This window comes from Onychomys torridus, chromosome 14, assembly GCF_903995425.1.
Source record: "Onychomys torridus chromosome 14, mOncTor1.1, whole genome shotgun sequence".
In the NCBI taxonomy this organism is placed as follows: Eukaryota; Metazoa; Chordata; class Mammalia; order Rodentia; family Cricetidae; genus Onychomys; species Onychomys torridus.
This window is the reverse complement of record NC_050456.1, coordinates 78284587-78312245: the sequence shown is the minus strand read 5'-3', so window position 1 is coordinate 78312245 and position 27659 is coordinate 78284587. Positions and strand designations below refer to the sequence as shown.

At 52.8% G+C, this 27659-nt stretch overlaps 1 protein-coding gene across 1 annotated transcript; it reads left to right on the top strand.

Moving 5' to 3' along the window:
• The first annotated feature begins 19677 nt into the window (after positions 1 to 19677).
• Ankrd9 (ankyrin repeat domain 9) lies at positions 19678 to 22420 on the top strand. Its single transcript, XM_036205466.1, has 3 exons — positions 19678 to 19937; positions 20675 to 20859; positions 21292 to 22420. The coding sequence occupies exon 3, from the start codon at positions 21348 to 21350 to the stop codon at positions 22326 to 22328; it is 981 nt and encodes a 326-aa protein (XP_036061359.1). The 5' UTR covers positions 19678 to 19937; positions 20675 to 20859; positions 21292 to 21347; the 3' UTR covers positions 22329 to 22420.
• The last annotated feature ends 5239 nt before the right edge of the window (positions 22421 to 27659 follow it).

Sequence of the window (27659 nt, the reverse complement as noted above, 5' to 3'; positions counted from 1 at the left end):
CTTCTGCTTTGTGTCAGGCCCAGGAGCGCCCTCACCCCCATCCCCCATTCTGAGGGGATAGAATGGTAGGGCGGTGCTTACCTGTCTCAGGAGACCAGCCTCCTCCAATTGTGGCCTGGGAGTATGTGTAGGATCAGTGGCACACACTCAGTCCTGACACACCTGTGGCAGCAGTGGGGTGCATCCTTCCGGGAGAACCAAGGAATGGAGGAGGAGGCTACACAGGCAGGACCTTGTCCCACCTCTGGCTCCAGGCCTAGCAACCTCCTTTCCCAGTTGATGGTGACCCTAGACCTCATGGAAGCATACCTGTCTGTGTAAACCTGGGGACCTGCATCCCTCTGAGCTGCGGTTTCTTCAGGAAGCAGACTCAGAATCTCAAGCAATCTGAGAGGAGAGAATGGAGTCCTGGCTGGCTTGAAACTCAATGTGTAGAGCAGGCTGGCCTTGAACTCATAGAGATTTGCCTGCCTCTGCTTCTTAGAACTCACTCTTCAGACCAGGCTGGCCTTAAACACCTAGAGATTTGCTGTCTCTGCTTCCTAGTGCCAGGATTAAACCATGGTGTGCCATCATGCCAGGTTTATTTTTAATTATTCTGAGACAGGGTCTTAATCAGCAGCCCAAGTTTGACTGAAGTTCTATATAGCTGAGGCTGACCTAGAACTCACCACTTGAGTGCTAGAATTACAGGTGTATACCATGTCTGGATCCTTTCTTCTCTTTTCTTTCTTTCTTTTTTTTTTTTTTTTTTTTTGGTTTTTTGAGTCAGGGTTTCTCTGTGTACCTTTGCACCTTTCCTGGAACTCACTTGGTAGCCCAGGCTGGCCTCAAACTCACAAAGATCCGCCTGCCTCTGCCTCCCAAGTGCTGGGATTAAAGGTGTGTGCCACCATCGCCCAGCCCTTTTCTTTTCTTCTTTTTTGGTTTTTGGGTTTTTTGTCTGTTTGTTTGTTTGTTTGTTTTGAGACAAAGTTTCTCTGTGTAACCCTGGCTGTCCTAGAACTCACTATGTAAACCAGATTGGCCTCAAACTCACAGAGATCCAGCTGCCTCTGCCTTCTGAGTGCTGGGCAGCAAGGGCTCTTAACTACAAAGCCATCTCTCCTTGACTCTTGATCCCAACGTGTTCACCTTTCAAGAACTGGGAAAACACATGTTCTCAAGGTCCATCCTTGTTGAAGCCTATGGTAGAACCGCCTTCCCTTTTAAGACTGACTGGCATTCCATGTTTATCCAAGTGCCTTCCAAGTATGAGTGGACGACCTCTGCCTGCTGGACATTTTGAATAGTGAGGCTGTGAATATGTGCTCACAAATGGAAGGGCAGCATTTTGATGACAGTGAATTCAGTTCAACGTATAGTGAAGCTTGAATGGTTAGGATGTGACTGATATAAAACAATTGACTTAAACAGACATTTGACAATGATGGCAGCCAGGCAAACGTCACCAAGGGCCAGTGGGCATCCCTGGCTCCAGTCCTCTCTCGTGTACCAAGGTGCTTTGCTTCATTGCTCCACACAGACCTGGACTAAGGTCCACAAGAGGCCAGGTCCTGCTCAGCAGCCCCTGAGGATCTGACCTGATTGGCTGTGCTATCACTAGCCGCCCCCCCCCCAGATTGTGGTCAGTTTATGGATGGGCTCCCCTCCTTGACTAGTCCAGCTCTGATGGGGCTCCAGGTAGCCTGAAGGGTGCCAGTCAAGGTCTGAAGGTGGCTTGTCTCCCCGCCCCTCAAACCGCAAGCTTGAGGGAAACCAAGGATGGGAAGGAGCCCTAACACTTTCTAACAAGGCACCTGGGGCTTGGCTCTTGGCCCTTGATGGGTGTGGGGTCCCAATCAGCACATTGCTCTGCACCCCTAAGCAACAGGGGTCCCCTCACCAGCCGCTCTTTCATCACTCCCACGTGCTCCCTAACCTTGCCTCAGGTCCCGGGTGGCCTTCTGCAACAGCCCTGTCCTCCACCCTCACCCTTGGTTCTCAGGTAGAGGGAGAAGACCGCTCTCAGTTGTTTGTGGGTAGCCCTTTTTGCTTTTCCCACCGGATCTGCTCCACAGGGGTCCCCCCAAATGAGGAGTGCCCCTAATTGCTCCGTGTTAATTGCTTGCCTCACCTGTGCAGCTGGGCCAAGCTCCCAGGAGGCGGAGCTTGTTGTTGGAAGTTAACTGAATTCCCCAGCTTGCAAGAATTCAGCTTGGGGAACACACTTGTCCCTTGGAGTATTTACTCAAAACAGACATCAATTCCTCAACAACTCACCAGGCTGTCCTCAGCCCAGCTGGGGGGAGGGGAGGCTGACCTGCCAGAAATGGCTGACAAACACTGGGAAGTCTCAGGGTCCTCCAAGCCCTTTTCTTTTAAGAATTTTTTTTTTTTTAATTTTGTTTTGTTTTTTTTGAGACAAGGTTTCTCTGTGTAGCTTTGCGCCTTTCCTGGAACTCACTCGATAGACCAGGCTGGCTTCGAACTCACAGAGATCCGCATGCCTCTGCCTCCCGAGTGCTGGGATCAAAGGCATGTGCCACCACTGCCCCGCTCCTTTTAAGGATTTTATTCATGTATATTTAGACACTACAAAATCCACATTTTATGTTTCAGTTTTAATGCATTTATAGAGTTGTACAAACTAATGCCTGTGTCCATTCTTACCTCATTTCCGTCACCTCACCAAGGTCCCTTATCACCAAGGTCCCTTAAACTTGCTTACTGCCAGGTTGGGGGTTTAGCTCAGTGGTAGAGTGCTTGCCTAGCAAGCTCAAGGCCCTGGGTTCGGTCCTCAGAACCCTGCTTACTGCTGAACCCTGCAGACCACCCTTGTGCTGGTGTGCTTTCTCTGTAGATTGCCTTTCTTGAACAGTTCCCGTAAATAAACTAGTAAAGCATACTCACTCTGTCACTGTACATTGTGGTATCACTGTGAGGCTCATCAGCCTGCCCCTAACTGATGATCCTCCTGCCTCAGCCTCCTGAACGTTGGGATTAACAGGTAGGAGCCTGGCCTGGCTTTTTACATCTTCCCTCTTAGAATATTTTTAATTTTCAGTTGGTGTGTGTGTGTGTGTGTGTGTGTGTGTCTGTCTGTCTGTCTGTCTGTCTGTCTGTCTGTCTCTGTGTGTGTCCGTCCAAGGAGGCCAGAAGAGGGAACTTGAATCCCTGGAGTTGGATTTGGAGGCTGTAGTGAGTCATCAGAAATTAGTCCTGGAAACCGTCTAGGGCTGGGGTCCCCTACAGCAGCAAATGTTCTTCATCACCCAGCCATCTCCAGCCTCCATTTTTGGTGGCATTCTTTAATGCCAGCTCTTCAAGTGTCCAGCAGTGGTGGCACATGCCTTTAGTTCCAGCCCTCAAGAGGCAGAGGCAGGTGAATCCCTGAGTTTGAGGCCAGCCTGGTCTATAGAGGGAGTTCCAGGACAGCCAAGGCTACACAGAGAATTATCTCAAAACAAACAAACAAACAAACACAACCAAAAAAGAGTGTACAATTAGCTTAGAGATGGTGGCACACACCTTCAGTCCCAGCCCTTGGGAGGAAGAGGCAGGCAGATCTCGGTGAGTTTGAGGCTAGCCTAGTCTACAGAGCAAGTTGCAAGTTCCAGGACAGCCAGAGCTGTTACAAAGGGAACCCTGTCTTGAAAAAAAAAAAAACAAAAAACACAAACACAAAAAAGAAAAAAAAGAGAGATAGAGAGAGAGTATATAATTGTGTTCACTAGCATATATATATATATATATATATAATTTTTTAAAGTTGTTTTGAGACAGGGTCTCATTATGTAGCTCTGGCTGTCCTGAAACTCTGTATAGACCATGTTGACCTTTAACTCAGAGAGATCCACCTGCCTCTGCCTCCCAAGTGCTGGAACTAAAGGCGTGTATCACCTTGCCAGGGCTAGCATAGTTTTGAAGTTCATCTTGCTACAGCATGCTCTTTCTATTGTGGGGGTTTATAACAATTTCTTTATCTATTAACCAACATGGACATGTGGCCATGAGTGTGTCTCCATGTTTGGGATATTATGAATAATGCTGCTATGAATGTTCATGCTTTGTGCAGAAAATGTTTCCATATCTCTTGAGCAATAATGGCTAGGGGTAGAATTCCTGGGTCACATGGCTTCTGTAAACGCCTGAGTTCTTTCTTCAGTCAGTATTCCACCAGCAAGGAGAGAGAGTTCCAATGGCTTCACGCTCCTGTCAGCATGTGGTGCAATGTTCAATCCATTTAGTTTTAGATCTTTTTGGTTTGAGACAGGGTCTTGTGTCTCTGTGTGGACCCTGGCTGTTCTGGAACTTGCTGGCCTTGAACTATGTCCTGGAACTAACTATGCTGGCCTTGAACTCACAGAGATCCTCTCCCTCCCAAGTGGTGGGATTAAAGGCCTGTGTCATCACTGCCTGTTAATTTTAGATATTCTGATGCCTGTCTGTTGTTGTTCTTTACTCTTTTGGGGGCCCATCACCCAGCTCCCAAATAAATCACACAGGGAGGGAGGCTTATTCTTTCATATAAATGCCCGGCCTTAGCTTCAGCTTGTTTCTTGCCAGCTTTCCTTAACTTAACTCATCCCGTCTACCTTTTGCCTCTGGGCTTTTCTCATTCCACTCTCTTACTTCTGTCAACCTTACTCTTACTCCGAGGCTTGCTGTGTAGCTGGGTGGCTGCCCCTGGGCCCTCCCCCTCCTCCTTCTCTGGCTGCTTCTTTCCTCCCAGATTTCTCCTTCTGCTTAGCCTTTCTGACTTCGAGCCCCATTTCTCTCTCTCTCCTTACTCACTATTGGCCATTCAGGTCTTTATTAGACCAATCAGGTGTTTTAGACAGGCACAGTAACACAGCTTCGCAGAGTTAAACAAATGTAACATAAACAAAAATAACACCCCTTAAAACAATATTCTCCAACACCTGTCTCCCGGTGGCTCTTCAGTGACTAAGGAGAGCATGTTGAAATGCTGTCTGGAGCTTACCAGTATCTGCACATCTCCTTTAGTAGAGTGGGTTCACATCTTTGGCCCTTTAAAAATGGACACACTGGAACTGGAGAGATGGCTGAGTCATTAAGGGCACTGGCTGCTCTTCCAGGAGAACCAGGTTCGGTTCCCAGCACCCATATGGAGGCTGACAACCATCTGTAAGTTCAGTTCCAGGGGCATCTAACACCCTCTTCTGTCCTCTACGGTCACTGTGTGTACAGATACAGAGCACAGGCAAAATAACCATAAACATACAATAAAAACACATCTTTAAAAAATGACATGGGGGGGGGGCTGGAGGATGGCTCAGAGGTTAAGATGCTCTTCCAAAGGTCCTAAGTTCAATTCCCAGCGACCACATGGTGGCTCACAACCATCTGTAATGAGATCCTGTGCCCTCTTCTGGTCTGCAAAGACACATGCAGACAGAACACTATACATAATAAATAAATAAATCTTTAAAAAAATGACATGGGGGATTTAGTTCAGTGGTAGAGCGCTTGCCTAGCAAGCACAAGGCCCTGGGTTCAATCCTCAGCTCTGGCAAAACAAACAAACAAACAAAAACATGTTAGGGCTGGGTGTGGTGGCACATGCCTTTAAGCCCAACACCTGTGAGCCTGTGAGGCAGAGGCAACACACACACACACACACACACACACACACACACACACACACACACACGTTGGGCATATGGGCATATTCTTGATTTATATATTTCTATGTAGACCAGTCTGGCCTTGAACTCATAGAGATCCACCTGCCTCTACCTCCTGAGTGCTGGGATTAAAGGCATGCACCACCATGTCTGGACTTGTTATATTTTGAATATATGATTTGCAAAGGTATTCCTGCAATCTGTACCCTATTTTCCCTCTATTGATGGTATTTTGTTTCTTTCATTTTAAAAATTTGTTTTGTGACAGAATTTCACTCTGTAGCCCAGGCTGGCCTCCAACTCAAGGCAATCCTCCTGCCTTAACCTCCTTAGTTCTGGATCAGGTCTGGCTCTTCACCTTCACTTTTGAACTAGCTTTCCTGGTTATCCACCTCTCTTCTAGGCCTTCCAATTCTACTTTATCAGGCTTTTCTTCCTCATACTCAGGCAGCCCTTATCTTACTTCTTTTTTTATAAGCTTGAGCTAATAGCCAAGCAGTAATTTTTTTAAAAAGATTTATTTATTTATTAGTATACAGCATGTATGCCTGCAGGCCAGAAGAGGGCACCAGATCTCATTACAGATGGCTGTGAGCCACCATGTGGTTGCTGGGAATTGAAGTCAGGACCTCTGGAAGAGCAGTCAGTGCTCTTAAGCACTGAGCCATCTCTCCAGTCCAATAATTTAAGGCTGTTTCCCCCTCCCCCAGACAGGGTTTCTCTGTGTAGCTTTGCATCTTTCCTGGATCTCACTCTGTAGCCCAGGCTGGCCTTGAACTCGCAGAGATCCCCCCGCCTCTGCCTCCCAAGTGCTGGGATTAAAGACGTGCGCCACCACTGCCCGGCCCCTATCTCACTTTTATATGTGTGTGTGTGTATGTATTTGGTTTTTCCAGACAGGGTTTCTCTGTGTGGACTTGACTGTCCTGGAGCTAGCTCTGTAGCCCAGGCTGGCCTCGAACTCACAGGGAGTGCCTGCCTCTGCCCTCCCCCCATGCTGGGACTACAGGTGAGCGCCACCACTCCTCTTTTTTTTTTTTTTTTTTTTGAGACAAGATCTCACTTGGCTCAAGCTGGCCTCAGCTTCACTATTTAGCTGAGGATGACCTTGAACTCCTGATCTTCCTCCTACTTGCCAGTGCTGTTGTACAGGCGTGTGCCCCTGAGCCTGGCCCTTAGTGATGTGTTTTTTGAAGACTTATTTTTATTTTCAGTCGTGTGTGTAGGAACTCAAGTCCTTTCAAGATTAGCATGTTTTAACTGCTGAGCCATCTCTTCAGGCCTCAGTGTTTTTCAATTTCTTTTTAAGGGTTTGTTTTGTTTTGTTTTGTTTTTTATTTGTTTGTTTGTTTGTTTGGTTGGTTGGTTTTTGAGACATGGTTTCTCTGTGTAGCTTTGTGCCTGTCCTGGAACTCACTCTGTAGACCAGGCTGGCCTCGAACTCACAGAGATCCGCCTGGTTCTGCTTCCCAAGTGCTGAGATTAAAGGTGTGTGCCACCACCGCCCGGCAGGTTTATTTATTTTATTTTCTATGTGTGAGTTTTTTGCCTTCATGTATGTATTGTGCATGCCTGGTGCCCACAGAGACCAGAAGGATGTTAGATTCCCTGGAACTGAGTTACAGATGGTTGTAAGCCATTATGTAGGTGTTAGGAATTGAACTGGGTTCCTCTGCAAGTGCTCTTAATCACTGAGCCATCTCTCCAGCCCCTCTCCCTGTTTTTTTTTGAGACAGGATCTCACTATGTAGGCTTGGCAGGCCTGGAAATCTTTATATAGACCAGGCAAGCCTTGAACTCACAGAGATCCTCTTGTTTCTGTCTCCCAATTGTGCTAGAATTAAAGGTCTGTGTCATCATGGTTTTCTTCAATTCCCAAGCCATCTAACAGTCCAGGAGGGCAGACGTCCTCCGGACTGTGTCCAGCGTGAGGACACAGTATCTTATACCTAGCTGGCACACCTGCCACTTGGGGCAGCATCTAGTCGTATCACACTGTACCTGGTAAAAGTCCTGCTCTAATGTCCAGGCCACAAGGCCCACATACCTGGCCCTGCCCCCGAACCCACCTGGCTGTTCCCCTCCTCTCACTTGGCTTTTCTGTCCAGTCTCAAAAGTACCAACTTCAAAGTTCAGACTGTTTTTGGTAGCTGCTCTCACAGCCGTGGATTCACTTTGCAAGTCTCCTCCCGCTCGACCTGAACATCACCACCATTTCTGAGAGGCCCGCCCTGACCACTTCACCTCAAGCAGCTAGCTACTCTCCATGCCTCCTCCATCACCCAAAGATGCTGATCGATGAAATCCAGGCTGCTGTAAGGAAGCCCAAATTAGCCACGGGGAGAAGCCACGCAGAGGCGAGCCAGAGGCCCTAGAAACAGCCAGCTGAGCCCCCATTATCCAGAGCCATTCAATCAGGTGAAGCCTTGTGGGACATTTCACCTAGTGAGCCTCCAGATCACTGCAGCTGTGTAAGGGATTTTGGCTGATACCGCAGAAAGCAGAACCATCCAGGCAAGCGAAGAACAAGGAGAAATAACAAACACTGCTGTCTTGAGCCACGCTGCAGGGCTGGTTCTTACACAGCCGTGAGTAACCGCTGCTCCTGTGGAGTCTCCTTGCCTCTGAGCGGTCACTGGCTTACCAATGTGCAGACCTCTTTCTCCCTCAACTCCCTTTCCCTTCTAGTCCAGGATTTGTTTTGGTTTTGTTGGTTTGTTTTGAGACAGGGTTTTACTGTGTAGCCCAGGCTGACCCTAAACTCATGGCAATTCTCCTGCTTCAGCTTCCTGAACGTGGGAATTACAGGTATGAGCCACCAGACCAGACTGGGAATTGAACCCAAGTCCTCAGGTAGAGCAGCCAATGCTCTTAACTGCTAAGCCATCTCTCACTTATGTACTTATTTTTGAGACATGGTCTCACTATGTATCTCTGGCTGGCCTAGAACTCTCTATGTAGCCCAAGTCTGCCCCTGCCTTCCCCAGTGTCAGGATTAAAAGCCTGAAAGGTAGACAGTTTGCCCAAATACCCCTTTATCCCCCCCCCAGGAACCCCTCCCAGACTGTTTCTTCCTGATGTGGTCACAAAGAAACGTGATGTCTTATCTTGACAGCAGTGAACACTTTATGTGCTTTCTTGGAGTCTCACTGGGGTGCAGGTAGCAGGGTCACAACCCATCTGCCTCTTTGCCAGGTGGGTACGGGGAAGCCCTCTCCTTAGGCTGTCTGGGTCTTCATGTGATCAGCCCTCAGCCCTGCCTGCGCCCAGGAGCCTCATAAATGTGCACCTGGGGAAGGCCAGGCCAGGGCCTGAGGGGACCAGGAAGCTCTCTGGAGATGTAGTTATCGTGCTCGGTGAGCGGGCTAGGCTAGGAGGACAAGCATTCCAGGTGGAGAGCTTGGTTGGCTCTGTGACCGGAAGCGAGAGGTGGATTTGTGCAGAGGACTGGACCTGGACCACCTTCGCCTGCAGGCAGAGGGCACTGTGAAGACACAGGCCAGTGTGGTTCTTGGCCGGTAGGGGGAAACGCCTTGTCGGCATGTGGACACAGCGCTTGCCAGCACCTTGAAGCGCTGTAAAATTAGTTGGTGTTGCACAATCCAAAGCCTGGGCGCCTATGGGCCCCCAAAGAGAGGTGGATAAACGGATTAGCAGGACCAGCCTCGCTACGAGAAGAGCGGGGTCGTGGAGGACAGGAAAGCCAGCGCCATGGGGGGTTGGGGGGTTGGGAGATAGGGGGTGAGGGCGAAGTGGCCAGGACCGGGCCTGATTCAAGTGCAGGAGGCAAACTTGCGTAGGAAGAGGCCTGCGGAGGGTGCACGGCTGGAGGAATGGGTAGCACTGCCAGCAGTGGGTCCCGAACCCGCCGACCCAGCGGAGTCCTGAAGCTCGGCGACTGGGGACCTGGGCACCCTTCCAGGCGCCGCGCCCTAGAGGCTCCGTGATCCCTTCCTCTACCGCTAGGGGGCAGTGCTGGCCGCTGCTCCGCTGCAGAGCCTGGAGTACGGAGGCCACGCCTCGCCTCCTCCTACCAGGCAGAGCTGCAGGACAATGCTGCCCTCTGTGAGCTCTCCGTGGCCCCGAGAGTCGGATGGGCTGGCTGGACGCCCCTCCTTGCCCTGGGCCCTTCTAGAGTGTCTCCTTGCATCACGTGAGACAGTGAGGATGCAAGGGTGCGGGCTGCTTGGGTTGTGGGAGACTGCAGAGCAATGCTGCTCCCGACCGTAGGCTGACACAAAGGATCCCGCTGTATCGTAAGGGCCTTTCTGAACCTGTGACCTGAGCTGGTCCTGCCCCCACCCCGGCCTCAGTTTATTCTTCTGCCTTGCTTTACTGTCCGCTGCCGCCACTCCTCGAGTTGGCAGCTCGGAATGGCACTATGTACATAAGCTAGGTAGCGCCCAAGACGCAGAGGCTGTACGTGCAAAGCCGTATCTCTGGCCCCGCGGTTCACAGTCCAGAGAGCTGGGACTGACTCCTCAGAGCAGCTGGGCTCTTAAGCCTGCAAAGCTCTGAAGTCACACAGCCCCGCAGGGATCCAGGGTCAGGTGCCGGGAAGGTCAAGACGGGTTGGGCTGGCTTTCTCCTCCTAGCCTTCCTAATCTACCAACTTCCCGGCCCCCAGGGCGTCAGAGTTTGTGTCTCCACGGTAGGAGCTGTCTCCACTGGTGGGAGCTCAGCAGATTTGGGTCCTGGTCAGGATCCGGCTGGGCCAGTGCGACTTCTTTTCCCAGAAGCCTAGCTGTGCCCTCGGTCTGCCTTTCAGACCCAGCTGGTGGGGGAGGAGTGGTTACTTCCGGCTTCCAGGCCTGCTCTCACACTCCCCTCTCCACCTCCTTCCAGCGCTTCAGGGTCAGCCCCCACCCACCTCCAGGATTAACTCCTTGTCCACTCAGTCACCCTCATTTATGGGGCAGCTTCCACCTTCTTGGCAGGACGGGCAGGCCCCACCCTCTGAGCTGACCCAAAGGAGTCACCACCTCCTAGGCAGCGTGCTTGGGAGTGGGGGTGGGGGGTTAGGTGCACTCCTTGTGCGGGTCACTTCAGAAATAAAGCCATCCTCACTTCTGCGGAGGAGCAAACCTGGCAGAGGGCACCTGCAAAGCGCCTGAAGACTGAAGGCTCCTTAGGCTCTAGGGAGATGGGGTGGAGCTTTTTAGTTTGAAAAGTAGGTGGGGATGGCTTGGAGAAAAAGAGGGGTCACATCTGACTTTGGTTGTGGCAGATATATTAGGAGGTCTCTTGAGGAACAGGACTGACAGAATATGTGTAGGCTATATTGTATATAATTGATTTTTTTGTTTTTGTTTGTTTTGAGACAGGGTTTCTCTGTGTAGTTTTGGAGCCTGTCCTGGATCTCACTCTGTAGACCAGGCTGGCTTCGAACTCACTGAGATCTGCCTGCCTCTGCTTCCTGAGTGCTGGGATTACAGACACAGGCTACCACAGCCAGCAGCTCCCACTTTTATTCCACCTAGGTCTCTAGCCTATTGGATGGTGCTGCATACATCCAATGCTGACCCACAAATCAGCTGGCATTGGGAATGCCCTCACAGACACACCAGACGTTTGCCTTACAAATCTCCCAGGCAGCTCCATGCAGTCAAATAGCCAATCAAGATCAGCCCGTAGCATCTTCAGGCTCCTGGAGGCTGAGGACTGCCCCTAGCAGAATTGCCATAAGGGCCTTCGGCCTAGATATCTCTGGCTATGGCTAGTTATAGACGGTACGAGAAGGCTCCTTGGAAGCTCCTTCTCCTCTAGGAAGTCTCTGTGCCCACACACCTAAAGTCCTTAGTTCAGGTCCAAGGGCCTGTTTATGAAGAAAACCAATGACATTACTCAGAAATTTTGTGACAACCCACCTCCCCTGGCCAGGGATGGAAGAGCTTAGCCCACCATCTCCATCACCATCTCCATCTATCTTGTGTCTTCTGATGGGGATTTTTTTTTTTTTTTTTTTGAGACAGGGTTTCTTTGTGTAGCCCTGGCTGTCATGGAACTAGCTCTGTAGACCAGGCTGGCCTCGAATTCACAGAGACCCACCTGCCTCTGCCTCAGAAGTGCTGCAGTTAAAGGCGGGTGCCACCACACCCAGCATGATGGGGACTTATGATGGGAGGGACCACAGCTTTTACAGAGTCCAGCCCCCAGTGGGATTATTTAGAACACACCTAGATAAAGCCTTCCCTTCCTGTGAGGGAATAAAGGTAACAGGGTGCTGGGTGGCACCCATTCCTGGGGAGATGTGAACAAGCACCTACTCACTACAGAAAGGCAACCAATGACATCAAAGTAATGATGTCACCAAAGTCCAACTTGGTGAGCCAGTACATCTATATCTATTAGTTACTTACAGGGACATGAGTGACTCAAAGGCAGCTGTATCACCAAGGCCTGCCCCATGTCTGCAGTGACTCACAGGAGCTGCAGACCTGGGGCTCTCTGCACAGCTGCTGTAGATCCCCGGGGTCTGGGAGTCTCCTATCCTCAGCAATCCTCACTGCTTATGTAACACCTTATAAGGGAGATGGAGGCCTTGTGAATCTGGTACGTTTCAGGGACTTCCTAAGGCTTCTGAGTTTGCTTCTTGAGTCTTAAGGGGCTACCTCCAGGAGGAAATTGCTGACCAACGGTGTTGCCCTGTCCTTCCTGCCAGTCTCAGTCCCTACTTATAAAGTGACCTGCCTATCCTGACCTAGTACACAGGTAGTGGGGTGGGATAAGGTCAGTGAGACAACATTTTGTCAACAGGCCCCGTCTATTTTCAACATTTAATTAGACCAGTAACTGTTGACTTTGTGGCTCTTTCAAAAGACTTTGATTCCTTCAGATATATACCTGGAAGAGGCACAGCTAGGTCATAAAGTGCTATATTTAGGCCCTTGAGGAACCTCCATACTGATTTCCATAGTGGCCACCCCAGTTTACACGTCCATCAGCAGTGAATTAAGAACCTGCCCTCCCAGTCCTTGTTGGCATCTCATGTCATGTGTTCCCTTGAGCGCAGCCATCCTGACGGAGCAAGGTGGAGTCTCGAAGCAGGCTTTAACTTGCATTCTCCTGATGGGTAAGATGTCGGACACTTCTTCAAATATTTAGTGGAATGGGTTTGTATTTCCTCTTTTGAGAATTGGATATTCATGCATGGTGGTGGTGGCACACGCCTTTGATCCCAGCACTCGGGAGGCAGGCGGATCTCTGTGAGTTCGAGGCCAGCCTGGGCTACAGAGTGAGTTCCAGGAAAGGCGCAAAGCTACACAGAGAAACCATGTCTCAACCCCCGCCCCTCCCCACCCAAAAAAAAAAAAAAATCCATCTCCTGGGTACTTAGCTGATGCCTATATTCTGTTTAACTATGTAATAGCAGTGATAAATTTGAATATTAAATTCATGCTCAAGCGTGTTTTGAATTTTTTTTTTGTTGTTTTTTTTTTTTTGTAGCTGAGGATCAAACCCAGGGTCTTGTGCTTGCTAGGCAAACGCTCTACCACTGAGCTAACTCCCCAACCCCGAATTTTTTTTAAAATGTGCCTGTGTGTATGTGCACAAGTGAGTGCAGATACCTGCAGAGACCAGCAGAGAGTGGCAGATCCCTTGGAACTAAAGTGGTTGTGAGCCATCCAGCATGGGTGCTGGGAGGCAAACTTGGGTTCTCAGCAAGAGCATCAAGTGCTCCTAACTGATGAGCCACCTAGCTATTCCCAGGAGTCGATTCTTTTTTTGTTTTGTTTTTGTTTGTTTGTTTGTTTTTTGAGACAGGGTTTCTCTCTGTAGCTTTGTGCCTTTCATGGAACTCGCTTTGGAGACCAGGCTGGCCTTGAACTCACAAAGATCCGCCTGCCTCTGCCTCCCGAGTGCTGGGATTAAAGGCGTGCGCCACCACCGCCCGGCCAGGAGTCCATTCTTTTAGGAAACATTCAAGAGTCACTGCAGTGGGCATCACACATTTAACCACGTGAGAGCCACATTTAGCTGGGATAGGATGCCAACAGAAGGCGTGGGTGGATGTGAGGCCCTGGGGTCAGTCCCCAGCACTACAAAGAATAAGGTGGCCTTTCTAGGCATGGTCAGGGCCTTCCAAGGAGCCCCTCCCCTTCAGCGTGACTGATGATGACTTTCCACTTGGCTTGTCCGTGGTCCCCACCTGGCTGGTACAGGCTGGCCTCACTCAGAGGCCTGGCCACCAGAGAAAACAAGAGGTTGCCCATTTATGGACTCTTGGCACAGCCACACATCTTTATTGGCGAGTGTGTGAACTGCCTGTTCATGCTGGAGCATTGTTATGAGCTAGTCCAGCTGGCTCGCAGCAGGGCTTCGTGAGGCTCTGATAGGCCGTTCCCTTGCTAGGTGTATCAGATCCTTCTCTTCTACCTGGTTTTGTCCTGTCTTTGGACTCGTAACGGCTCACACTGAGCCTTGAAGGACCCGAGGGATGAACCAAGAGGAAGCTGGAAAGGCTGGAGCCTCTCTGCTCTGAGGAAGGCCCCTGGAGAGTAGGGGATCATCCTTAAAGACCAAGTAAGTTATGTTTCAGCCAGGTGGCAGAAAGACAGGACCTGGCTGAGGCAGGGACAACCACCGGAGGCCCCCCTCGACTCACAGGCTCCTGGCCACCTCCTCCCCTGCTTCTGCCCATCCTGCCCCTGGAATACCTTCTTAATCTCTGAGGGCCTCCCTGACTCATATTGCAGGTGTGTGGCTAGCATTCAGACATGTGCCATCACCTAGCCCAAGCCCTAACCTGGTGAGCAGCTGCCTATGTAGAACCCAGCAGGTCTGGCACTAGCCTCTCCGCCATGCTACAACTGCCTTCATCCTCTGAACGTCCCAGAGCCTGCACTGTGCTTCCATAGGCTGCCCCATGCCTATGTCAGTCTCCAGGGCCTTGCTGGAGCTCAGGTTAGGGAACCCCCTCCAGGTAGTCAGTGAATGGACTCCTCCAGCTCCACCCTTCTCAGAGAGCAGATGACCGTGAACACGGAAAACCATGGCCTAGCTCAGTTGTAGAGTGCTTTCCTAGCCTGCAGAGGCCTTAAGCTCAACCCCCAGCATTATATAAACTGAGCGTGGTGTGTATGCCTGTAAGCCCAGAACTTGGGACGTAAAGGCAGGCTGCTTGTAAGTTCCAGGTCATCCTACTCAATACACAATGAGCCTGAGGCCAGCCTTGGATATATACAACCACGTCTCAAAAAAAGAGTGAGTGGCTCATGGGGCCCCACCTCTCCCAGAGGGTTTATGTGCAGTTAGCCCTTGATAGGGAAGGGAGGGAAGGGAGTGCAATCAGTGGCAGGGTGTGCTCCCGGTCCTGTAAACAACATGATAAAACTCAGACACAGCCCGGCGGTGGTGGCGCACGCCTTTAATCCCAGCACTCAGGAGGCAGAGCCAGGTGGGTCTCTGTGAGTTCGAGGCCAGCCTGGGCTACCAAGCGAGTTCCAGGAAAGGTGCAAAGCTACACAAAGAAACCCTGTCTCGGAAACAAACAAACAAAAACTCAGTCTCACACACACACACACACACACACACACACACACACACACACACACGGTGTGCGGGCTGGAGAAATGACTCACTGGTTAAGAGCACTGTCTGCTCTTGCAGAGGTCCCAGGTTTGAGTCTCAGCACCTATATGGTGGCTCATAACCATTGTAACTCCAGTCCCAGAGGATCTGACACCTGCGTCTGGGCTTCCTCAGGCACTACACACATGTGGTGCACAGACACACATAGGCAAACACCATACATAGGTAAAAATAGAAGGAAAAAAAAAAAAGGCAGGCAAGGAGGAGATGAGGTAGAAGAGGAATGGATGGCTGGGAACAGAGGGGAACCAAGGAAGGGTAACAGGATGAATATGATGGACACACGTATGTGCACGTTTGAAAATTCCATAATGCACCCATTATTATGTACAATATGTGCTAATAAAACATTAAAAAGAGACTATTAGGACATTGTTCTAAAAGGTTTCCACACCAGGGCAGGCCACACACACCCTCCACAGGGCTTCACAGTTGCCCTCGGAGGCTGCCTGGGGACCATCATGAAGGGGGGTCTCCCAGGAGGGATGGACAGACATGTGTGAGGGCAGAGAGGGATGCCTCTCATCATGGCGGTGTGATCTGTCGGTGTACTGCACATAGTGCGCTCACACACATGACTGGATCGGTTCAGGGGCCCATGTATACACCCACCCACCCACTTTTACACACACATTTACACACTGCACAAGCCTGTTATTTCTACCTCATTCAACCCCCTTGCCGTCCGTTCTGTCCTTTCTTCTACCCCCTTAGAAACTGCTCCAGGCTCTGCTCCCTGGGTCCTGAACCCTGTCCAAACAGGGTTCTTACTCCACCCAACCTTGGTGAAGGCCACTGTGACCCATGTGTGGCAATGTTCCTGTCCCAGCTGCCTGGCACCACTGCTGACCACACCTTCCTCCTGAGGCCGCGTTAGCTTCCAGGACCCCTACATGGTTTTTGGCTCCTGAGGTCTTTTTTCCTTTGCTGGAAGTACCGGCTTCTTGCATTGGACTTTACTTCTCTCCTCTGTGCTGCTCCAGCTTCATGTTCGTGTGTGTGTGTGTGTGTGTGTGTGTGTGTGTGTGTGTGTGTGCATGTGCACACACATGTGTGCAAGCCACAGCTTGAGTGGAGGGCAGCAACCCAAGGGAGTACATTCTCTCCCTCCACCATATCCTGGGGTCCCAGGGACTGAACTCAAGATGCCAGGCTTGGCAGCCAGGATGTTTACCATCTCCTTGGTTCTTGAACACGTGCTTTGTACCCACAGTCCCAGCTGTCCATCATCAGGCATGCCTTCTCAACTTCCTGTTGCTATGGACACACCTCTTCCAGTTTCCTCTCCAGCTTCCAGGTACTCAGCCTGAAACTGTGGGACTCTCTCCTCACACACCAAGCCAAGTGGAATCTGTGCAGTCTGCGGCCCCTCAGCTGTCGTCCATGCCCCGCCCCCCACCCCGTTCTCCCCTCTCCCCACATCCTCAGTAGCTGTTCCTTCTATTCCCCTGCAGTTAATCCCCAGCAGCCATGGAGAGCTGAGAGAATGGGCCACATGCTTCTCTGCTGAGAGCCCTCTAGCTAGTTTCTTAGAGTCCTGAGTCCTAGCACTTATGGGGGGCGGCGGGGGGCTCAGTCTACAGTCCCTTCTCTTTGCTTCCCTCACCCTGCCCTCACAGAGCAGCCCAGCTGCCCATGCACACACGGCAGCTTTTACCCTGGCAGAAGACAAGCTTTCCATGAGGGAGGAAAGTGTGCCTTGGGTCAGGTCTCAGCAAACACATGGTAGGGTCAAAGGTCAAACTCTATGCCCAGTTAGCAAGACTTTCTGCTTCATCTCCAACCCCACCCCAACTTTGAGGCCTCCTCCGTCTCTGTGGAAATCATACTGTGCCCCAGCTGCCCTCCACTTCCCACATCCATTCGACCTTCTTAGAAGGCCGTTACCCCTTCACGACCATCTACACTGTCCCCTAGGTAGCCTTGAAGGCAGCAATGACATGTTGGGGTAGGGGCTACGGTTGGTCTTGGCACAATTGTAGGCTTGGCTGGGGTCCCCACAGGTGTGGGCAAGGATGGTCACAACACTGGAATCCTTCATGCCAGGGCACAGGGCACAGTTTACCCAGCAAGCCTCACCCAGAGCAGTGGGCAGGCCTCAAGGGTGGGTGGTGTCAGCCTGCTCTGGGCAGCACTGACTGAAGCTGGGCAACTTGGGAGGAGCAGGGATATACCTGTTACAGGTCTGGGCAAGGGATTGGGGAGCCAGATAGGCGAAGGAAGGAAAGATGGGAGAGAGACCAAGTGGTGGAACCTTTGTCAAGTGGCTTCTCCAGAAAAAGCATCAACCATTGCCAAGGGCCAAGGCCTCCTGACCTTACAACCTCTCAACGCAGTTGCTCTTGGGGACTTGGTTTCCAACACATGAGCCCCAAGGGACACGTTCAAGCCATGGCAGTGACCTTGGGGAAAAGGCAAGCTGCTGAGGGTAGGGACTATCTGGTGCCATGATGGAGAAAGTTACAAAGTCACCTGCCACCAACAGCCACAAGACAGGGAATGGGTCTAGGTGCCGGGACCTCTTGTCTTTCTCCTCCCCAGGGTCTTGCTTTATGGCTCAGGATAGCCTTGAGCTAACGGCAATCCGCCCACCCAGCTGGCTGAATGATGGTTATGTGCCCGCATATTGTCCTGCTTGCTGTTTCTCACCCCAGTTCCCTGGCTCTCGGGAGCCAGTATTATTTTTGTGTGATGCCTAAACTAACAAGCAAAATGACTTTCTCCAACTCCACCTGCACCTCAGGTCTGCAGCATGCATCCACGCTTCTGTCTCAGCAGGTAAAGTCCACGGGACTAGCTGTGGCCCACTGACCTCTGGGCTCTCCTAATGCTCTCCAGTGCATGTTACTTCTGAACTCCCCCTGGAAGTGCCTTCCCACAAACCACCTGGACTTCTTGACTGAGTCCCTGAGTATGCAATGCTTCTGAGTGGTTGAGAAGTGAGATCAGGCTGGACTTAGAGTCCTCTGGGAACCCCAGCTGGGAGAGGAAGTCAGAGGACAACATGGAGTTCCGGAAGCCAAGTACCCCCATGGTCTTGTAACCTGTGCCCTTTCACCCTCATTACACAGCTGCTGTGGAAGGAGCTATGTCTCACCTTAAGCTCTGGAAAGTTACAATTGGGTAAGGAGCCACGTGACAGGCGGCAGATGGCTCTCTCCCAACATCTCCCTAGGGTAGAGGAGGAGCTGGGGGCTCCCAAAGGTCACTCACTTTGACATATTTCCATGAGGGAGGAAAGTGTGCCTCCCTCGTATTTAGAAGAAAAAAGCTTGAAGACACCAGAGAAGACTTGTTGAACGCTGAGGCCTGGGAAAGGCAGGGCTTGGACCTGCAGCCTCGTGTTCTCTGGACCTCTTCTTACTCCTGGTCATGACTGGTAGTTGCCATGGATCTCCTAGGAGATGGTTTAGTCTATAGGTGACACTGTCTTGATGGTGGGTACTGGGGTCTCTGCAGGCAGACTGGTGTAAACATGTTTTGTAGTCTGGGTTACAAAAATGCCTGCACACGGAGCTGTCTGTCCTCTCTCTGGACTTCAGAGCCGCACTACCTATTGGGATTGTTTATCTGGCCTTCTAGTGTACAAGGCTACAGATGCCCCCAAAACACGTGTGTGAAAGCGTGGGTGTACCTGGGATTCTGGGCAGATGCCCGCTTGGGTTTGCTCAGAGGACCCAGGTGAGATAGGCTTCAGCCTAGTTAAGTCCCTCAGACCCTGCCTTGGCAGGGTCAAGACTGTCAGGGAGGCAGAGTCAAGATTGGACTGCTAAGGCATTCTGGGAAAAGAAGATAGAAGAGACTGTGAATGGAATTTGAGACTTCACCGGGGAAGTCCTGGCCTCAGATAACGGGGGTAAAGGAGATCCGAGGCCTAGGTGTAACAGAATTAGTGCTTTTTTTTTTTTTTTTCTTCGAGACAGGGTTTCTCTGTGTAGCTTTGCGCCTTTCTTGGAACTCACTTGGTAGCCCAGGCTGGCCTTGAACTCACAGAGATCCGCCTGGCTCTTCCTCCTGAGTGCTGGGATTAAAGGCGTGCACCACCAACGCCCGGCTAATTAGTGCTTTTGTAACTGACTTTGGGCTCCTAAACCCTCCAAAGTCAGGATCTCAAGCTCCAGGGTCCTTTCTGGGAAGGCTAGGTTGCCTGTCCAGTTCCTCCTGGGTGAAAAACATCCTGAAATGCCAGCTTCCTTCAATGGCCCAGACTACGACTCCAGCTGAAGAGCAAAGACAGCCACATTGATACAAGCCAGGGCTTAGACTCACAAACCCAGCTCGCCCCGCCCCCGTGATGCCCCGCCCTCCAAGCTCCGCCCCGTACCCGGTCTCTCTCACCCCCCCCACCCCCGCGCCCTCAAGTTTCTCCGAAGTTTTCCGCGGGTCCCGCTGAGCGCCCCGCCCCCTGGCCCGTGACGCAACAATGGTGCAGCGCGGCGACCAATGGGTTGCGGCGGGGGCCGGCGGCGCGAGCCAATGGAGGCGGCGGCCCGTCCCGCGGTGCTGCCCGACCCCGGCCGCACTGCGCCGCCCGCCGCCCGCCCCTGGGCCGCACCGGCACCGGCACCCGGAGACCCGGTCGCGAGGCATCAGAGTGCGGCGGTCGCGGGCGGCGGCGGCCCTCTCCACGTCCGGCGTCGTGGGGTCTCCATCTGCTCGCCCGTGCATGGACGGCGCGCGCTCCGACCCGCCGCAGGGACAGGGTCGCGCGGCTTGGTGAGTCGCTTGCCCCGGGCGCCCCCGCGCGCAGGTGCAGCCCCGATCCTGGCCACTGGACAGCCGACGCTGGGGCGCGCCCCGCAGCCGCCGCGGCCGAGGTCGGTCGGTCCTTGCCGGGAAGGGTCAGGGAGGATCTGGCCGGCGGCCCAACCTCCAGTCACGGAGCCCCGGCCGTGACTCTGCCCAGTGACGTGGGGCGGCCGAACTTTACGTAACCCGCCCGGCACCCCACGCGTGCCCACACAGTACACCTGGGGCGCGGGGGCCCAGGCTCGGGAAGGCGCTGCAGTCATGGCATCGCCCCAGAGGGGCGTCTGCCGCAGCCCACTCCGTAGTGCCCACCTCTGCAACCCAATTACCACGACTAGTCGTGATACCCAGTGTGTTGACAAGGCCCACTCGCCGTCCCGGGTCCCTTGTGACCTAGGGCTTACCCTTGCTCGAGGTGGTAGGGCACTTGGGCCGGGGTGCAAGGGCTCAGGTTGAGGCTGGGGCCCAGGGCAGAGATAGGGCTTAAGCTGGGGTCTGCAATGTCTGAAATGGGCCCAAACAGAACGCAGGAGACCCAGGCTCTTAGCCTGGCTCTACCTGACTTGGTGACTGACCTTGGACTAACTTGTCCCCTGTTGAAAAATGGGGTGGCATTACCGGCCTCATGTGGCTGGACCTGGAGTGGACTCTAGATGGTGAACACTCCAATCCCTCCGTTGACTTCACCTTTTCCCTCCTCCCAGGAGCTCATTCCTGATGGGCAGCAAAATTGTTTGTGGATGAAGGAGCCAGAGCCACTCCCAACTCGGGCGGGGGGGCGCACTGGCAGCCACCAGCTACCACTTTCTTGCTGGTGAGGAAGCTGGGGTTTGGTGCCGCAAAGTGAATAACCGCGTCTATAGAACCCAGGGCCGCCTGCAAGAACCGGGTAGGTCTCACTGAGTAGTTATGTCCACGACACTCTTGGAAAGAAGCCCTCAGGGTACTCTGCTGGGGGTCAGGGTAGAAGTGGGGTGGGGGGCTGGGTTTGGGGAGTCTTAGGTGTCACATGGATTCCTCTTTATTTGTGATTGGCGGGACCTGGCTCAGGTGTGAACAGGAACTCTTCTCGGAGGTCCCAGAGTCGCAGAGGGGAGACCGAAGGCTCCGGCAGGTCCAGCCTCTAGCACAAGCTAGAGACAGGGTTCTGGGGCCTAGGAGAGACTAGAACTGGGGGCAGTGACTAGTAGAGGCGATGCTGGATGGGAAAAGGGGCTTTGACAGAGACATTCAAGGCCCAAGGTCTGTGTGAGCGTGGATGCCATTTCTCAGGCCAGGGGAATGGTGACCAAAGCCTTCACTTTGCTCCTTTGCCCCACAGGTTGGTCTGGGTGGTGCAACCCATGCCTTGAGGCCAGGATTCTCCCAGAGGCCAGCATGCCGTGGGACGCCAGGCCCGGACGCAGTGCCAACGGTGGGCCCGAGGGCGCAGGCTCAGCTCGCTTGCGGGTGCAGAAGCAGTGCCGGAAGTCGTCCTTCGCCTTCTACCAGGCAGTGCGCGATCTGCTGCCCGTGTGGCTACTGGAGGACATGCGTGCCAGCGAGGCCTTCCACTGGGACGAGCGCGGGCGCGCCGCCGCCTATTCACCGTCGGAGGCTCTGCTGTACGCGCTCGTGCACGACCACCAAGCCTATGCTCACTACCTGCTGGCCACCTTCCCCCGGCGCGCGCTCGCCCCGCCTAGCGCGGGCTTCCGCTGTTGCACCGCGCCTGGACCGCACGTGGCGTTGGCGGTGCGCTACAACCGCGTGGGCATCCTGCGGCACATCCTGCGAACCGTGCGGGACTTCCCACTCGAAGAGCGCATGCGCCTTCTGGACCGACGCGGCTGCAGCCGTGTGGAGGGCGGTGGCACGTCGCTGCATGTGGCCTGTGAGCTTGCACGCCCCGAGTGTCTCTTCCTGCTGCTTGGCCACGGAGCTTCTCCAGGCCTGCGAGACGGTGGTGGCTTTACACCATTGGAGCTGCTGCTGCGCCAGCTGGGCCGGGACGCCAGCTCAGCCCCTACTGCTGCTGAGGCCTCCTCTGCCACCGTCAACGCTGCCACCACCAGCACCACTCCGCCTGGGGAGCTGTGTCAGCGCCGCCTGCTGCTGCTTGACCTCCTGGCACTGTACACCACGGGGGCTGCTGCGGGCCCAGCTCGACGTGAGCTGTTGGGAGACCGGCTTCGCTGGGAGAAGCTGCTGGGAGAGGACAAATTCCAGTGGCTAGCAGGGCTGGCGCCGCCCTCCCTCTTTGTACGAGCCATGCAGGTGCTGGTGACCACCATCTCACCTGGCCGCTTCCCTGAGGCCTTGGATGAGCTGCCTCTGCCACCGTTCTTGCAGCCATTGGATCTCACGGGCAAGAGCTAGACTCAGGGGCACCTTTGGCACTGTATTTGGGGGCAGAAGTATTTTTGAGAGCGTTGTACCTGGCACTTTACATATATGGATCTCTGACTGTACAGAAGAACCTGCCTGGTCTGTTGCATGCTTTTGGGGTAGGGCTGCCTTGGCTCTCCATCCCCCCACTCAAGTGCACTAGCTCTCTGCTCAGCTAAGGATATGGGTGGGGACCTGGAGTCCCGGGGAGGTGACAGCTGACCCAAGCAGGAGAGGAGCAGGAACAGAGGGCGGGACAGAATGTGCTCAGGCCAGGCCAGGCCTGTACCGTTGTAACCAGTCCTCCTGTGCTCTCAGCCTCATAAATGGCCCGTGGAGTTGGACTTGGTCCTATGTCCGAGAGGACAAGGGGCTGAGCAGGCAGCTGTGACAGGAGGTGAGAGGTAGGAGCCATTCTGTGTGTTTGTAGTGTCTCACACTGAATCATAGGTTTCCCTACCCAGGCCTGGAATTGGCCCAGCATCCCCTTTGGCCCTCAGTCAGGATTGGCAAGTGCTAACCCTGGGCTTCTGTGCTCAGCTTTGCCACTGCATCTGCTTCATCACAGGCTTTGAGTTCCCTGCATCATGTCTCCTCATCAGGACCAGGGGTGTTTTCCAGGCCTCCTGCTCAGCCACGGGGATGGGCTCCTCACCCACACACAGTGGGTGTCACATGGTGCTTATGGGCCTCAGGGCTGGGTGTTGTCACCCTGGGCAAGCTTCTTGCCCAGCCTGGAGAGCTGGTTTCTGCTGGAAACTTGTGCAGATTGGAGGCTTGTTAATGAGTGTACCGTCTTTCACGATAAAGGCACCCTGGCTGCAAAGCTGGGTTCACACCCCGAGGAACTTCAAGACTGGGGAAGAGGGCCGGATCACCCTGCCCAGGGATTTTGCTGGGCTGTGAAATTCAACCTTTGTGGCATGGGCTTGTGGGCCATGATGTGCTGCCAGGAGCAGAAGCCAGCAGTCTGCTGAAGTGGCCAGTCTGGCTGAGGCACCTGCTGTTGAGTGCTCCTGAGTACAGCATGGCTGGGGGTGGAAAAGTACAGGCTGCTGGGCCATATGAATAGGGGTGGGGAGCAGGAAGGGCCCTAGACCTTGCTGCCTCTGTGCTGGGCCCCACTGTTACTGCCAAGAGATTTTAGGCCATTCCCCAAGCCTGAAAATATGACCTCTCCACCCCTCCCGGCCCAGTTCCAGAAAGTGGGACAAGAGGTTACCAGCCGGGGCTGATCCTGCATCTAGCTCGGAGGGTCTCCTTGCCTTCTGCCTAAGTCGCTTCTCTGAGTCCTGGCGGTTGTGGGTGATGGATGCTAACGTACTCCCCAGCCCCAAGTTTGACCCATTCAGGGTTGGTCTCCCTGGACTTCCAGGAGGTCCCAGGTCCAGATTACGGATGCCATTGGTGGTGATACTTCCTTGTTTGCAGGAGATGAACAATGACTTGCGGTAGATTCTGGGGGAGCCTAGAAAGCTGGGCTCCTGATGAGAACGTTGACTTGGGTCTGCTGGTGAGGGCTAGGTGCTGTTGCCTCCTTCAGGTAGACAGACTGCTGCTTTAACAGCCTCGCTGGAGCTACCTGTCCTGGAGGAGGGGTACTGTACTAGTTAGGCCTCATGGTGGCCATCAGGGAGGAGGCAGGGTGGGGACCTTGTGGGAGGAATGGCACCATAGGGCGAGATCAGGCCCAAGAGGGTTGGCTTGGCTCATGGTGACAAGCACGTAAGTGTCATGGTAGTCACTGTTGCTGCTTGGTCTTGGACGGATACAAAGGCAGAGGAAGACTCACTTCGGACACTGATTTGGGTGGGGCCTCACTCCTGGGAGACGGAAGGGAGCGGGCCCAGAGAGGTGGAGAAGCCTAGCCAGCCTCCTCAGAGGAAGGCCTGATTCCTGCCACAGATCTTTACTGTCCTGCCTGCCCTTCAGGAAGCAGAGGGCCTGGAGAGGCGGTGCCCGGCCGATAAGCAAGGCCTCACTTATCGCATGGTAGTTTCTGAGAAAGGAAGGGTGGGTGGCCTCAGTGTGTGGCTTATCTGTCGCCTAGGCCCCCCAGCCCCAGGAAGGGCTGTGTTGTCACCTGACGTATTACTACCCTGGTCATGAGCTTGTAGTACTGAGCAGATCTGGAGGGGGACTAGAGCCTGCCAGGCCCAGTGCTGACAGTCGCTATCAGCTAGTGGTAGGTGACCTTGGCGGCTCCAAACACACAATCAAGTCTCTTCTCTTGGTTCGTTTGTTCACTTGATGAATTTCACCAGTGTATCCTGCCCCCATCAAATGTCAAATGTGTCCCCAGGAGATCTGTACCGCATCCCAGTTAAAGAGTTCAGGAGCCGGAATTTCTGGCCTCTGAGGCCTATTTGGAAGGACAGTGAAACTGAGCCCCGGCGAGGCTCATTGCTGAGAGCCTCACTTGGACTTGGAAGGGCAGTCTGAGCTGGTGCGACCTGCTGCCGCCTCCACCCTTGGCTTGTGTCTGGCTTCCACACTGACTCCATCTGCTTTAACCTTGCCTTCATTTCGCTACCCGTCTCAGCATGGACAGCAGTTCTGTACATTACCAAATCCTTTACAGACAAGGTGGTTCCCAGGAGGCAGGGAGGAAGCTCACAGGCTCTCGCAGGCTCCATCATGCTGGAGTCCTGTCCAGTAACTCCAGACTACCATAGTAATGCTTGACTGGGATCCCAGCACAGAGGATCAAGAGTTCATGACCAGGGGCTGGAGAGGTGGCTCAGTGCTTAAGAGCACTGGCTGCTCTCCCAGCCCCAGGTTGAATTCCCAGCACCCACATGACGGATTAAGTAGCCTGCATCTCCATTTCCAGGGGATCTGATACCCTCTTCTGACCACCTTGGCCACCAGGCATGCATGGGGTGCACAGACTTACTTGAGGCAAAGCACTCATGTACATAAAATCAATCTTAGGAAAAAAGTTGATCTCAGAAATCAGAATATAGTTCAGAGGGTAGAATACTTGCCTAGTACCTACAAAGCCCTGGGTTTGATCGCCAGCACCAAATAAACCTGGGTAGGGTGGTACACGCCTGTATTCCCAGCATTCACAGGGTGAAGGCAAACAGTTCAAGGTTATCCTTCACTGCTTTGGCTATGTGAGACTGTCTCAAAAAAAAAAAAAAAAAATTACCAAGGTCATCCTAGGCTGCATCCTGACCCTGTGTTTCAGAAAAGCCAACATCAGTAATTGGTACTGGTGTTCCCCCCAACCCCCTTTGCTGACTGGCTCTGAATATAAAAACCCGAGATTTGACTTGTACATGATAAAGCACAAAGGCATTAATTTTTAACTTGAGTTATTACCAACGTCTGCACGGGTGTAACCACTGTCCCAGCCAAGGGGGAAGTAGGAATCTCTACCTCCAGTGAAATCTAAACATTTAATTTTTTTCTCTTTTAAAGTCCAGGGCTGTCCAGATGGCTCAGTGGGTAAAGGTGCTTGCCACCTGAGCCTGGACTCCTGAGTTCAATCCCCGGAACCTCAAGGGCTTTGGAAGGACAGGCCTGACTCCACAGAGTTGTTCTCTAACTTGTGCTGTGGCATGCACATCCACACACACATGCACAAAAACATACAAATAGAGTCCAGCATGGAACATGGGATTGTGGGGGAAAGTCCAGGCCTGAGCATGGCTAGGCTCCTGCAGGAGAGACATTGGTCACACTGCTCACTGCTAGCTGCCTGCCCATCAGTGTCAAGCATCTTGGTGTATTCTTAGTTTTTTTGGGGGATGGGCAATACTGGGGAGATGGAACCACACTAAGCCAGTGTTTTACACTGGACCATCTCCCTTGATTCAGTATTTTTTATGTATTTATTATGTATACAGAAGAGGGCGCCAGATCTCATTACAGATGGTGTGAGCCACCACAGGGAGCATCTGGTGTGCTTCTCACACATGTTCAGTGGTGGTGGCGGCGCACGCCTGTAATCCCAGCACTCAGGAGGTAGAGGCAGGCAGATCTCTGTGAGTTAGAGGCCAATCTGGTATCCAAAGCGAGTTCCAGGAAAGCTACACAGAGAAACCCTGTCTCGAAAAACCAAAAAAAAAAAAAAAAAAATTATGTATACAGTATTCTGTCTGCACATATCCCTGCAGGCCAGAAGAGGGCACCAGATCTCGTTACAGATGGTTGTGCACTACCATGTGGTTGCTGGGAATTGAACTCAGGACCTGTGGAAGAGCAGTCAGTGCTCTTAACCACTGAGCCATGTCTCCAGCCCTTGATTCAGTATTTTTAAGATCACCATGGTAGGGGCTGGAGAAATGGTGCAGCAGTTAAGATTACTGGCTGCTCTTCCAGAAGACTGGGGTTCAATTCCCAGCACCCACATGACAGCTCACACCTGCCTGTCACTTCAGTTCCAGGGGATCTGGCATTCTCACAGAAATACATTCAGGCTAAACACCAATGCACATAAAAACAAATCATTAAAAAAAGACCACTAGGAACTGGGGACCCATGTCTATGACTCACCTTGTGGCAGGTGAACAGAACCTGCCTATAGTCCCAGATCCCCTTCTCTACTTTGACCTGTCTTCCCATGACTTGGTACCGATTTTTCTGCGATCTTATACTGGGGCACAGACTCAGTATTCTGGAAATTAATGGGCCAGGGCCATATCCAGATTGGCAACATAGAGTAACTGGCCCTAAAGGTGGAAAACTATGGTGGTTCCCAGTTAGGCATCCCCTCTTCCCCTGCCCTGCTGAGATCTGAGCTTCAGATGATCTGCTTCTGGAGCCTGGCCTGTCTGTGTCCTGAGCCTTCTCCCTGGGTACAGTTGGGGTTTTCTTGCCTCCATTTGCCTCTGATGCTGACCTCACAGATGGTCCTTCTAAAGACCCCTCCTCCCTCGAACCCCTCTCCTGGGCTCCCAGTGCAGCATGCACCTCTGGTGGTTCTGACCTGGAAGTGCCTCTGGAGCAGGAATGGATGGGGACTCCATGCCCTGTGGATCTCTAAGACACCAACACTGACTAGAATTTGACCTGGTTCTGGGCAGAGGCCGCTGTGCTCAGTAGCTCAAAGGCACCCTGGGATATGTATAGGGAGCATCTGGTGTGCTTCTCACACATGTTCAGTACTAATCTCATAGAAGTGACAAACTTGGTTTTTTTGTTTGTTTGTTTGTTTGTTTGTTTTTCGAGACAGGGTTTCTCTGTGTTGTTTTGTGCCTTTCCTGGAACTCACTTTGGAGACCAGGCTGGCCTCGAACTCACAGAGATTCACCTGGCTCTGCCTCCCAAGTGCTGGGATTAAAGGTGTGCGCCACCACTGCCCAGTGACAAACT

What these genes read in the sequence shown, in the direction of transcription:
- Ankrd9 (XM_036205466.1), top strand. Translation starts at nt 21,348, where the DNA reads ATGCCGTGGGACGCCAGGCCCGGACGCAGTGCCAACGGTGGGCCCGAG.